General features: G+C 42.0%; 1 protein-coding gene across 1 annotated transcript in view; it reads right to left on the bottom strand.

The window, feature by feature from the left end:
- Window positions 1-11,577, bottom strand: part of SGCD (sarcoglycan delta) — a 255,517-nt gene extending 243,940 nt beyond the window's left edge. The window contains 2 exon segments of the mRNA XM_030211794.1: window positions 4,476-4,661; window positions 11,501-11,577. Of these exon segments, the coding sequence (XP_030067654.1) occupies window positions 4,476-4,661 (186 nt within the window). The 5' untranslated portion in view covers window positions 11,501-11,577.
- Window positions 11,578-12,714: the final 1,137 nt, after the last annotated feature.

The raw sequence follows: 12,714 nt of genomic DNA, 5'->3' as shown, positions 1-12,714 counted from the left end.
TATAACTCAAATCACATTCTTTTGCTGGTTATGGCACAATGATTTTCAAAGTAATAGATGTTGAAGACAGAGTCGATTTCCTACAAGTACAACCTATGCCACCCTTTGACTCTCCCAAAAGAAGCAAGCAGTAACTCAAGAGCTTTAGGTTCTCAGCTTAGCTCAGCTCAGTCAGAAACACAAATCTTTAGTTTTAGCTGCTTGTAAGTAAATCCAAGGCAACTTCTGTTCATAGACCGTTCACTCTGAATGGGTTGTGTCGGCATTGCCGTGCGACTTAGTAAACAGGGGCGAGGTACGAGTCTGCTTCACAACAGCATTCACCAGTGCTGAGATGGCTGCAGGGAGAAGGTCAGATGCAAACAGGATCTCCTCTCAGAACATGGAACAAACTGGAATGAAACCTCCTAATTTCTTATTTGTCCAGTTTGTCTGTCTTGGATATTTTGTAAGCTCTGTCAAGCAGGGACAGTCTGTTAGGTGTTTGTGCACACTGCTGCATATGTCGAGTAGTGCTATAGAAATAAGTAGTAGTAGTCAGAGCTGCCAAGGAGTCCTGATTTTTGAGAGGGAGATTTTAGTAGTGCCCAGCCACGCCCACTCTGACTTGGCTCCACCCACTCTACCTCATGTCACCTTGAATTTCTTTTGATGTAGGCATAGGGAAATAAAAAGATTTTAATTGCTCCCAGGTTTCAACCCAATTCATGTTCAATGCGGGATATAAATTATAAGTAAATAAATAAATAGAAACTCTGAATGTTGAACACCTGATTCTCATAACTTGATGTCTGTTTTAGAGGGTTTACCTTGAGAAAAAAAAATCTCTGCACAAATATAACAGTGCTAGGGTGCCCCTATAACCAGCCCCTCCAAATGATACACTGATTACACTTTCTAACAAATTACTACTCTAACTATGAAAAGCTATTCCCTTATTATACTTCTTATATTTCCTCTGTGTTCATCTGTATACTGCACAAACCAGCAATATTTGAAAATATAAGTGAGATTAAAAAAAAATGCTACCAACAATATAAGAATGACAACGTGGATGCAGCAGCTCAAAGGTTACCGTTTGCTTATTTTGTTGAAGGAGAAAGAGACTATCCATTGGCTTCAACTTTTCATCTCATCTCCCTCCTTGATGCAGCATCTGCAGCAACCGTGACAAAAAACATGCAGGGCCGCAGCAGCCTTCCGGCATGCGCTGTTGGCTCTGCTGGTCCTGTGCCCCCGCTGACACCAACTTCGAGTTCTGGGGGCAGAGGACCGGCAGAACTGACAGTGCATGCCTGAAGGCGGTGCTGTGGCTCCACATTTGCTTTTTTTTGCTGTTTTTCCGCCGCTTTGGCGGGAGAGCGGGAGATGGCCTGCCAAAGCGGGAGTCTCTCGCTGAATGCGGGAGACTTGGCAGGTCTGAGTAGTAGTAGTGGTATGAAGCTGAGCAGTTAATACATATACAAGCTCTCAAACAGTCTACTACCTCAATGTAATAAACTCAACAATTTGTAGACATAACGTTCACTTGAAATGGATAGGGGGAAAAAGTCTTATTTGTCACTGGGTCAGTTCACCTTGGTCTTCAAAGCCGGGTCTATAAATGGAACCCACTTGTGACTACTATAATCATCGACAAAAAAACTCCCTTCTATCTATATCACTATCTTAACATCTTTTAAACCATTTTCAGTATTTTTTAACTCAACACTGTTGCTAAAAAATCTTAACAGAGAGACTGGCAATGGGCAAGAGGCTCACAATGTACAAACACCACTTAAAGATAAGTTGGATAGGCTTACTCCGAACTCAGCTCGAGCCTGTAAGAAGAAACCCATCCATCACCACATGGACGACGCTCCAAAGGATGAAGTGAGCCTTATGGTGAGAACATGGTACCTCTATGGTCGGGAATTTAGGGGCTCTTTTACAGAGTGGAGGTAAGCCCAACACAAGCTTACCATACGCTAATCTGGAACTACCACCATCTGACCGTGGCCGCCAGTGGTAGTTCCAGCCCTGGAGCACGCCATTTGCTGCGCTATGGAATATAGCTAGATATTTTCCAGCATGGCGCTAGACCGGTGGTAATCAGGCTGCGCCATGCGCTACCCAGTTACTGATGGGTTAGTGTGAGATCCCTTATCGCCACCTCAATGGATGACGTTACGTGGTAAGTGAAATCTTACCGCATGGCCATGCCATTTTTTGTCCTCTTTACCCGCTGCAGTAAAAAGGGCCACAGCACACGGCAAAAACAGCCCCACCGCTAGCGCAGGGCCATTTTTTATCACAGCTTGATAAAAGGACCCCTTAGTCTATTGTTTTAGCCTGCAAAGGATTATGGGGCTCTTTTACTAAGGCATGCCATGCGCTGGTCTAGATGCATGTATTGGACGCACATAAGTCTATTTTCCAGCTCGCCTGCAAAAATAGGCCCCTTTTTTTTGGCCGAAAATGGATGTGCGGCAAAATAAGATGTATGAGGAGAGAATTGCTGACCTGAACATATATACCCTGGAGGAAAGGAGAAACAGGGGTGATACGATACAGACGTTCAAATATTTGAAAGGTATTAATCCACAAATGAACCTTTTCCAGAGAAGGGAAGATGGTAGAACTAGAGGACACGAAATGAGGCTGAAGAGTGGCAGACTCAAGAAAAATGTCAGGAAGTATTTTTTCACGGAGAGAGTGGTGGATACTTGGAATGCCCTCCTGTGGGAGGTGATGGAGATGAAAACGGTAACAGAATTCAAAAAAGTGTGGGATAAACATAAAGGAACCCTGTTCAGAAGAAATGGATCCTCAGAAACTTAGCAGAGATTGGGTGGCAGCACTGGTGGTTGGGAGGCAGGGCTAGTGGTTGGGAGGTGGGGCTAGTGCCGGGCAGACTTCTACGGTCTGTGCCCTGAAAATGGCAGACACAAATCAAGGTCAGGTATACACATAAAGTAGCACATAAGAGTTTATATTGTTGGGCAGACTGGATGGACCGTACAGGTCTTTTTTTGCCGTCACTTACTATGTTACATCCATTTTGGGCCTGAGATCTTACCACCACCCATTGACTTAGCGCACATACACTGCCAATTACTGCCCAGTTAGTGCTACTCGGTAGAAAATAAAAAAAATATTTTCTGTCACGCGTATTGGAGCGTGTAAAAATTAGAATTACTGCCCGGGGCATGCGGTAGCCAGGTGGCAGTTCTAATTTGACACATGTTGTACACGCATAGGTGGCTACGCACCTTAGTAAAAGGGTGCCTTCATTAGCTGTCAGGTGCATGGTTTACGAACCTAATATATTGGCTGCCTTTGTAGTCTCTTCTCAGGAATAATTATTAATACTGTAACAGACTATATACAGATATGTATTTTGTGCAATACTCAGCCAGATCTTTGGTAATCCTTTTCCAGATTTATTTTTGTATGCTTCTTTGTCACAGTAACGTATGGAACTCTTTAAGTCTAAGTACTTTGCAAATGAGCACCTTAATGTAATTTCTTCTCTCTTTTGTTTGGAAACAGTTATGTGTAATCCACTTTGATCCGTTTAAGGGACTTGGTGGAATATAAATGATACACTATATTACAATAACATAATCTATTTCTCCAGTCACTCAACATGTACCTTTTTAGTCTGGCAGTCTGTCAACCAAATGATCAACATCTACTTTCAAGGACTTATCCTGCCTGGGCAGAACTCCTGTTTTTAGCTACTCGCATGCGGTTAAGTTATTTGAGGGTCCTTTTACTAAATGTTGCTAGGGTGGTAAAAGGTGGCTGGAGCGTGCGGGAAACCCACACGCTAAAACTGCCGCCAGCCACTTTTTAGCACGGCTTAGTAAAAGGACCCCTTGATTGCTTGTTTGTAATAAACAGTTGGGAGTTAAGAAAATGAGTCTTCTTTTGGATGTTGGGCTGGTTTAGCTAGCTAATTAATAACGCATGGACACATATTGTGAGAACAGCATATTTTCATTTAACTTGAATCCTAAACTGCTGAAGTTTAATAAATGAATTAGGTAGAACTGCACTTAAATAACTGAGCCCCCCTTTTACTAAGACACACTCACGTTTTCAGCGTGCGCTAAAATTGTGGGTGCGCTAAACATTAGAGACGCCAATATTCATTCTGGGTATCTTGAAAATCTGGCTGGCTGGGCGTGTCCAGAGGACTGGGTTAAGAGCCCCTGCTCTAAATAGAAATTAAAAGCCTTCCTTCTCCTTTCCCCTCCTCACAGCACTTGAGAGCATAACCCCTTTGGCTGTTTCCCACGGCTCACTCAGGTCAATGACCTAAGTCCCCTTTTATAATCCTTCACCATCCTATTTTACGAGCAATTCCTTCCTCAAATTCACATCACTACATCTCAATCCTCCGATGCCATCATACATACGATACAGGTCATCCCTTCATCCAAACACTTAACCATTTTATTACACCACCAAGTTTGTGCCACACTACTTACAATTGTGAAGTTCATAACTTTGAGGATCCAGATGGTCATCGCTAAGTTCACCAAGATTAAAATCATAAGGAGAAGCACAAAGAAATACAGGCATCTCTTCCGCCAGCCATAAATCCCAACTTTATAGATATGGGGTCCTTCCGAGCTGTGCATGGTGTTCCTGTTTGTATACTGTTCCTGAGGCATCTGAAAGAAAATACAGAAAAAGTAAATCATATACACAAAGGGCTGCTGTCATATGGCCAGATGAGGAAAATTAATTCCTCCATGTTCTGACTGAGGTAAAAAGATGACTCTTAGAAATTCACAGACTAGCAATTAACAGCTGGTCAAAGCATCTCCCTACAGTTTATTGCACCACTGTTGCTATTACATCTGATTTTGTACAACAATGCTCCACTAGAGTACTGTTACACATAAATCAGCATCCCAGGGAGCTTTCTTGGAACTAGGTCTCTTGGTTTTGCAAGGCTGGTACTAAAAGGCTCCTCATTTTTTTCCCCTTAAGTTTCAGTAAAAGAAGTTAGGATCAGCAGTCAGAATTGAAGATGTTGCATTATATCTCAGATGCTTCAAAATGTAAAAATAAATAAAGTTAAATTAAATAAACAAAAAAAACCCCTCATCTGAAATAAAATTATACCTTGATGCCATGAAGAAAAGGGAAAATTGCTTGTTTTTTCTCTCTGTATTATTCTCTCTTTTTCCTGACTGCATCTCAAACTCAAATAAAAGAAAGAATTGGCAATTTACCCACTGACTATTCTTTCTATTGCTTTTCTGATAAAATAAGGGACAAGGGAAAATTTCAGCTTTACACATTATTTACAGAAAAACTGAAAAACTTGAAATGCAGACAGGCCATCCTGACAGAGAAATCTGTCTGTCAAGGAACCTGTGTCGGAGGCCCATAGGAGACTGAAAAAGATTCGTGCTAGGCTCCATTATATCAGCTCAATCTTGATTGGCCTTCTTGAATCTTCATTTCACTCTGTTTCAATCAAAACTCTGTTGCTTACCGCCATCATTCTGATACCCTTCCCCATTCTTAGCTGAACAGCATAGGCTTCTTGCCAAATACTAAACCATTTTCAAACTCCTCACTTTTAAAACTTATCATGACATTGCATCCCCCTAGCTTCTGTTATTACATAACTTGTATTTCCTTGCTCATGTGGAATTGTTCTCTACCTGGGCAAAGACTCTTACATTCTACATTCACCCAGTCTCTCTCAGGTTTGTTAAGTATAATGTTGCTATGGGACACTTTTTGTTGGCTTTTATCTCTTAAATAAACTGTCCAGACATTTACAATCTGCTCGTACTCGCCTAAGAGTGTTGTGTGTGTGTGAGGCGGAGGGGGGTGGGGGGAGGAGGGAGGGGCTTTATCCAACATTAAATTTTTACATTTCTATTATTTTGTTCATGGCTTAACAAACATCTTTTTAATAAGACCTTTTAAAACCTCATTTTATGATGGATCGAGATGCAATACTGAGACTTTCCTTTTGTCATTTGGACTTTCTATTCTTGGGGTCTAAAATAAGAATTTATCCAGATTTGTCTAGAGAAACACAGAAAAGTCATAAAGCCTTTTTGGTTTTGTGCCCAAGGACTTTGGCATTAGGTGCAAATTTTGAACTTAAATTTCCTTGTATATGCCGTATATTATTTCAGTCTAAACAATTTCAATTCTTTGGTCCCAAGCAGTTAGAAGATTTTTTGCTGTCTAAAGAAGAGGTTAATGTTATTGTCTAGACACAGATGTACACTGTAAGATAGCTTGGAGTAGATTTAATTTAGTATTGCTTCTTAGATACAATGTTAAGTAATCTTTTTCCTTTCTTGGATCTAATTTACCTAATGGGTAGTGAACGAAAGTGGTGAAGATATTTCAGTTATGGATAACTGAATATTTTGTTATGAGGTATTTCCAATTTCTTGTATCATTGCTCTATGAGTTGTATAATATATATAATTTAATAAAAATAATGAACATAAAACCTCAGTTTATCTTGAAGTTAAATTATTTTACACTCATTCAGTGTCTTTGTAACATCACTGCCCTGTCTTTGTGCCAACTTTTAAATACAATTTATAGTACTCTGGGTAAGAGTGCCTTAGAAATGTCACTATAACTTCAAGTTGGGAATATATGTGCACAGACCCTTAAGACAGGTCCTGCCTTAAGGGTACCTGCAATGACACCCATTGGCCCTTCTAAGGAAAAGCAATATTCCCTTAACTTTACTAAGACATCACTGGTTGCTAGAGAGAAGGAGCTTCCACTGTGTCCTGTATCTGAAGATATTTATTTATTAAAACAGTTGCTATACCACCTTTCTAAGCATATAAAATCAAAGTGATTTATAAAACAGCCCAGTATAAAATTCTTCAATGTTACATATCACACAACTAATAAAACAGATTTCAAAATCATTAACCATCAATTTAAACATCTTCTATCATTTATGAATGCCCGGATAAAACCCTCTGCTGCTACCTCATGTCGCTGGAAATGCCGTCCTGAAAAAGTGGGGCTTAAGACCCATTGTAAAATGACTAAGATGAGCTTCCAACCAAAGATATTGTGGAAGAGAATTCCATAAAGCAGGAACCAAAAAGAAAAAAAAGGTTGATTCTCTCATGGTATCCAGCCTTGCTCATAATAAAAGTGGAATAACTAGGCGATCCGGTGCCTGTGAACGTAATATCCTACTTGGGGTATAAGGAATCATCAAGTCTGACTGGGCTAATCCTAAATAAAAAGCCTCAAGTGCTAATATCAAGACGTTAAACTTCATGTGATAGTTTTGAATGGAATTTCCCTGTGTCATAAAACCTTGTGCTCAGTTTAAATCCTTGTCTTTGGATCCTTGCCTCCTCGGCTGAAAGACCTACATGCAAGGGGGCAGCTATGCAGCCAAAAGACCCTATTTATTTAGATTTTGCTCACACCTTTTTCAGTAGTAGCTCAAGGTGAGTTAGGTACACTGGGTACCATCTAAGCCCAAGCAAGTATAGGAGACAAAAATACCTGGCTTCTCTAGCCAAGAAAATCTATAAGAAGAAACTGAGGAGTATTTAGAGCAGGGACATAGCCAGAGGTTCATTTTTGGCAGGGTGGCCAGTCCATCCAGTCTGCTGAACAAGCTTATCTTGTATGTATTTGCTCTCATCTCTTCTGCCCCCCCTTCCCCCAGCAGCTGGCTGGTATGCTCAAGTCCCACCAGCCAAAGTGTACCCTCCTGTGTTGTCTGAGCAGCGAAGAAGTCAGAGGTGTGTCTGAGCTGCTGATGTTGGCACTCCTACACATGCTCACTGTTGGCATTGGCAGTTGAAGCACAATGCCAACTTCTTTGTTACTCAGGCAGCACAGGATGGGGCTTGGCCAGCAGACTGCTTTGGCTGGTGAGGCTTGAGTGTCCCCATCAGCTATTCCAAGGGTGCCACAATTTTGGAGGGGGCCTGAGTCCAAAGTGAGGGGGCCTAGGCTCTAAAGTCCCCCCCCCCCCCCCCCGTGGCAATACTACTGAATTAGAGTAACAGCAGTGGCTTAAGGTCAATGGGAATGGACAATCTGCTGCACCCATTGTTGGGATAAAGGACTAAAGGAAATGTTCGGCTCAGTTGTATATTTCCGTCTACAGAGGATCCTGAAACAGCTTCAGTGGCTGGTGTCTGTAAGTGATTCTTGTTTCTTCAGTCTCGTGGGGACCATCTCTCATCCAACCGGAACCCAGCTACCAAAAGCATTGCTAAGGAGCCTCAGACTCCCTGATTCTCTGACAATTTCTAACCTTTGATACATATCTACACTATAGGTTACACTGAGGAGAATCAAGGAGAGAATATTCTCACAAGGAGGAAAGGTTGCAAGTAAAATAAAGAGACTTTGCAAATACTGTTTGCTTACTGCCTCTGTCCAAACTGTGCTGTCTAAGTCTTTAAAAGTAAATTTGTTGACTTCTTCACTGCATGGAGAGTGCAGCATGCATGGACTAACTGACCATGGCTTTCTGTTTTTTTTTGGTTCTGAACCAATAAATGTGTTACATGAGTAGTCCCTTCACACAGTATCCAGGCATACACATGGGATCCCCTTAACATATGATAGATGACAAGTTCACATGGATCCATGCAGTATCCTATACTTGGAAGTAGTGGTGGAAGGAGCCTTGTCTTAATTATACCACATTGCCTTTTTATGAGTGCACTTTGACTCTTTCTGCCCTCTCTTATCCTAGGAGCATGATGAAACTGAAGGGATGAGCTCTCAGGCACCCTGAAGTTGTGGATCCTGAGTCTGCGTGGGACCAGAGGTTAAGGCTGATGGAAATGGATTAGACATACTCATAGTTTTCTTTTTCACTAAAGAGTTTAATGGAAGTGACTGAGAGGACTAGAGATTCTGTTTGAAGAGAAAAGGAGGACTGTGAGTCAGAAATTCTACAGTTGCTGTTTGAAAGGGATATAGCAGGAGCTCGGTGGTGTCAGGAACAATTTTACATTTCTGCTATGAGAGAGAGAGAGAGAGAGAGAAGCCCAGGGTGTGTCCATTTCCAAAGAATGCCTTTGCTAGGGAGTGGTTGGTGAAGAAATTATTAGTGTGTACAGATTGCTTGGATTGTGGATTTTTGAACTGTTTTGAATTTTTGTTTTCTCTGTGGATTATTAGATCTTGATACATCATTTGCCAAGTTACTTATCTGTGTTAAATATCCCAGTAAACTATTATTTTGCTTTACAACAACCCCAACTGATGTGCGGTGTGGGTTCTGCTGGGCAAGAAGATTTCCTATAAATCTAATGACCACTAAAGACTACCTTCTCCCTTCCCTCTAACATCAAAGGTTCCTGGAAGCATGGGTAGTTTGGTGGCCCCTACAATCCTAAAAGAGCTCCTGCATCTGACTTGAGGTTGTGCCAGGGATTACACAGTTTAGACTTTCATTCCTTTTGATTTTGGATTTCCCTTTGAAATATGGACCACTAAAGGCAATTACCATGCAGCAAACATACTAGGATGCATCTGACTGAACTCCAAGTAAATCAGCACCAGGGCCCAGGCTGAGCTAATAACAGAGCTCTGATGAGCCAGTGTCAGACTGAGCCCCAACTATAACAATATCAGAGTTGAGGCAGATCCCCAACTAAACCAACATCAGAGTTCAAGCTAGTCCTGACTAAACGAACGTCAGAGTTCAGGCTGAGTCCCAATTAAACCAACATTCTAGTTCATATTAACCCATTAGTTTCCAACCCATATGGGCACTTATTATGGGAACATTGGGCACTAATGGGTTAAGCCCTGATTAAACCAACACAAGAGTTCAGACTAAGCCTCGGACCAAGCTAATGTCCAAGTTCCAATTAAGCCCTGACAAAACCAATATTAGAGTCCTGTACGCACTACTAGAGACAGGTAATCACTCAGATAGCAATTACTCTGGACTCTTGGCTAGGGATATGACAGTGCCTGTCCACAACAAAAGACTAATGCTAAAGTGGAAATACATATTATTATTATATATAAAAATAGCAATATGGCAAAGAAATATACAAAATACTTAGCTTAAAATACTGATTACACCAACAGATATATGAATATATAGAGATATATAATGTGATTACACAACTAGAAAATACCAACTTAGCAGCTAAATTAGGCTAGACCACAAGCCTGCAAAACCTGTCCTTCACAGGCAAATAACAATACTAGCTAAAACCTGAATCATAAGAGGTAAATCCCTTCTCTCACCCTTGCCTTGGGATGATGAATTGGCTCCTCTTCAGGCTCTAGCAGAATTCCCCCCTGTGAGCCACTTGTGTGTCAGGTTTTAGTCTGAGGTCCCTGTTCTGCAAAGCCACTGGTTACTCAGTTTGTAGGAAGCCTGCAATCAGCTTCTGAGTTTGGCCTTGGGTTGCACTCAGCACAGAGATACAGTGTTCAACAGGTGTTCTGGCAATTTGGTTTCCTTCCTCTGAGAGAGATGCATACACAATAAGATCCTCTTCTCCTCTCCTTTGTTCTTCTTTCTCACTCTCTCTTGTCCCTGGGTTGGACCTGCCTTCCAGGTCCAAGATAACCATCAGGAACCAATCAGGAACCTTCTGTCCATCTGCCCAGCAGTTACACACCGTCATCACAATGAGGCCTGCCCAGTAGTAGACTTGCTAATGAGGTAAACAACTACCATAACCTCATTCATATCTTGCAGTGCAAAAGTCTTCTACACAGTTTCACACAATACTGGAGACACTGTCTCTATGAAGCCTTCTCTCATACATAGCAGGCCAAAGCAAGTAAACATCATGTCCCTGAAAGATGACAGCCAGCACAATACTGCGAACTGCAGAATCCATGTTGGTTTTCTTGCAGAAAAAATGGTTCATGTCGTAACTAGGCCTCAGGCTGCAGAATCCATAATGGTTCAGAAAAGATGGTTCAGGCGTAAACAGGCCTTAGACCAGCAAAGGTGAGATACAAGGGAAACACCCCTACAGTAAAGGCTGAGCCCCAACTAATGAATGAACCAGCATCAAAGTCCATGATGAGTCCTAACTGAACCAGCATCAAAGCCCAGGCTTAGCTGATTTCTAAGCTCAGGTTCAGTCCCAAATGAACCAGTGTCAGAGCCCAGGCTAAGTTATGACTAAGCTCTGACTAAGTCAAAGACTAAGCCCCAACTGAACCAAGGTCAGAGCCCAGGAGTCCCGAATGAGCTGGAGATCTCAACCATTTCTGAGGCTAAACAGCAAAGAGAATTAAAAGTAAAAAGGGTTAAGATTTAAAGTTATTTGATGATTAGACCAATATGGAGACTATTACTAGCATTCCGACAACAGAAACAATTGTAATTTTCATTTAAAGAATCCAGAACTTGTGCATTTCTACAGAAAACAAATAGCGGATCTTTTGTACCATTCCCACACTGCTGTAAGTCTGCTTCATAGAACACAGTCTACTTTCACAAAGCTGCAATAAAGACATTTTGTGAAGAAATTACTTAAATACCCCTTACCTTTCACTCAGTAGCTGAAGCTGAGCATTATACTTCTGAAGCAGGGAACGGGAGTAAAGTATGAAGAAAGACAGGAGCTGTGATTGCTTCCCCATGCAGTGCCACAAGGCCTATCCTCTTTGCTGAATCTGCTCCTATCACATTTCCCAATGACGGACTTGCAGCCAAGTCCCTGCCCAGTGCCCAAAGAATTTCCTGGACAGCATTCTCTTTGCTTTAGTTTGCATTGCTTTGAAGCTTTGCAGGCTCTTGGAAGTAGCTACTGGTCTGGCTCCAGATATCAAATGAAAACACATGTTGTGCATTAAAAGCTTTTACCCACCCTTCTCATTCCACAAGGACTGCCTGCCTTGCAATCAAAGCAAATGCTTTTGTAACGAATCCTAATTTGACAGCATTCCTGCACGTGTGGCGAGGATCAGTTTTTGAGTGTATGCATTTGCAGTTTTCAGAAGAGCAGCACAAGACAAATGCCAACTTTGTAGGTTGATCTAGTCTGCCCTGCCCCAGTGAACAGAAAAATGTCCAAAAAGTGACACAAAATGGCAGGAGGACTTTTTTTTGTTTGCCAAAACATCCAAATTGCTATTTTCAAAACCTATTTTAAGTCATTTTTCTATGCAGTTTGTCTGCAGTGCATTCAAATCACAAGGGGGTGTATCAGAGACATGTTGGGGTGGGATTTGGGCATTCCTAAAACTTGGATATTTTTCTGCCATAATGGAACAAATCAGTCACCTTACTTTCTAACTCTTCCTACTTTCTTACCTACTTCAGCAAAACATCCAAAATTGGATTTAGACGTCATATCAAAAATACCCCTCCACATGTTCCTTAAGACACTGCACTATAGCATGATAATGACAGTACTATTCTCTGCTTCTATTTATAAATGTTCAGGGCTGCCGGGGGGGGGGGCAGGGGGGACAGGGGGGCAAAATTCCCCGGCTGGAGCCTCCAAGGGGGGCCCAGCGCAGGGGTCTCTCTCTCTCTCTCTCCCCTGCTCCTGACAGGACCTAAGTGATTGCATCCCGACAGGAGCAGGAGAGAGAAACCTCCGGCGCCGGTCCCCCCTTGGAGGCTGGGGAGGACCCGGAGAAGCAGATACTGCAGGTCTTCCTCCAGCATTGCCCTTCACTCTGCCCATTGCTTGCTAAGCGGCTGCTTTTCCTCTCAGGCGCACATGCTTGGTTTTGAAACTGAGCATGCCCTGA

The sequence above is a fragment of the Microcaecilia unicolor genome, chromosome 8 (genome assembly GCF_901765095.1).
Source record: "Microcaecilia unicolor chromosome 8, aMicUni1.1, whole genome shotgun sequence".
NCBI classification, from domain to species: Eukaryota; Metazoa; Chordata; class Amphibia; order Gymnophiona; family Siphonopidae; genus Microcaecilia; species Microcaecilia unicolor.
This window is presented reverse-complemented; position numbering and strand designations above follow the sequence as displayed.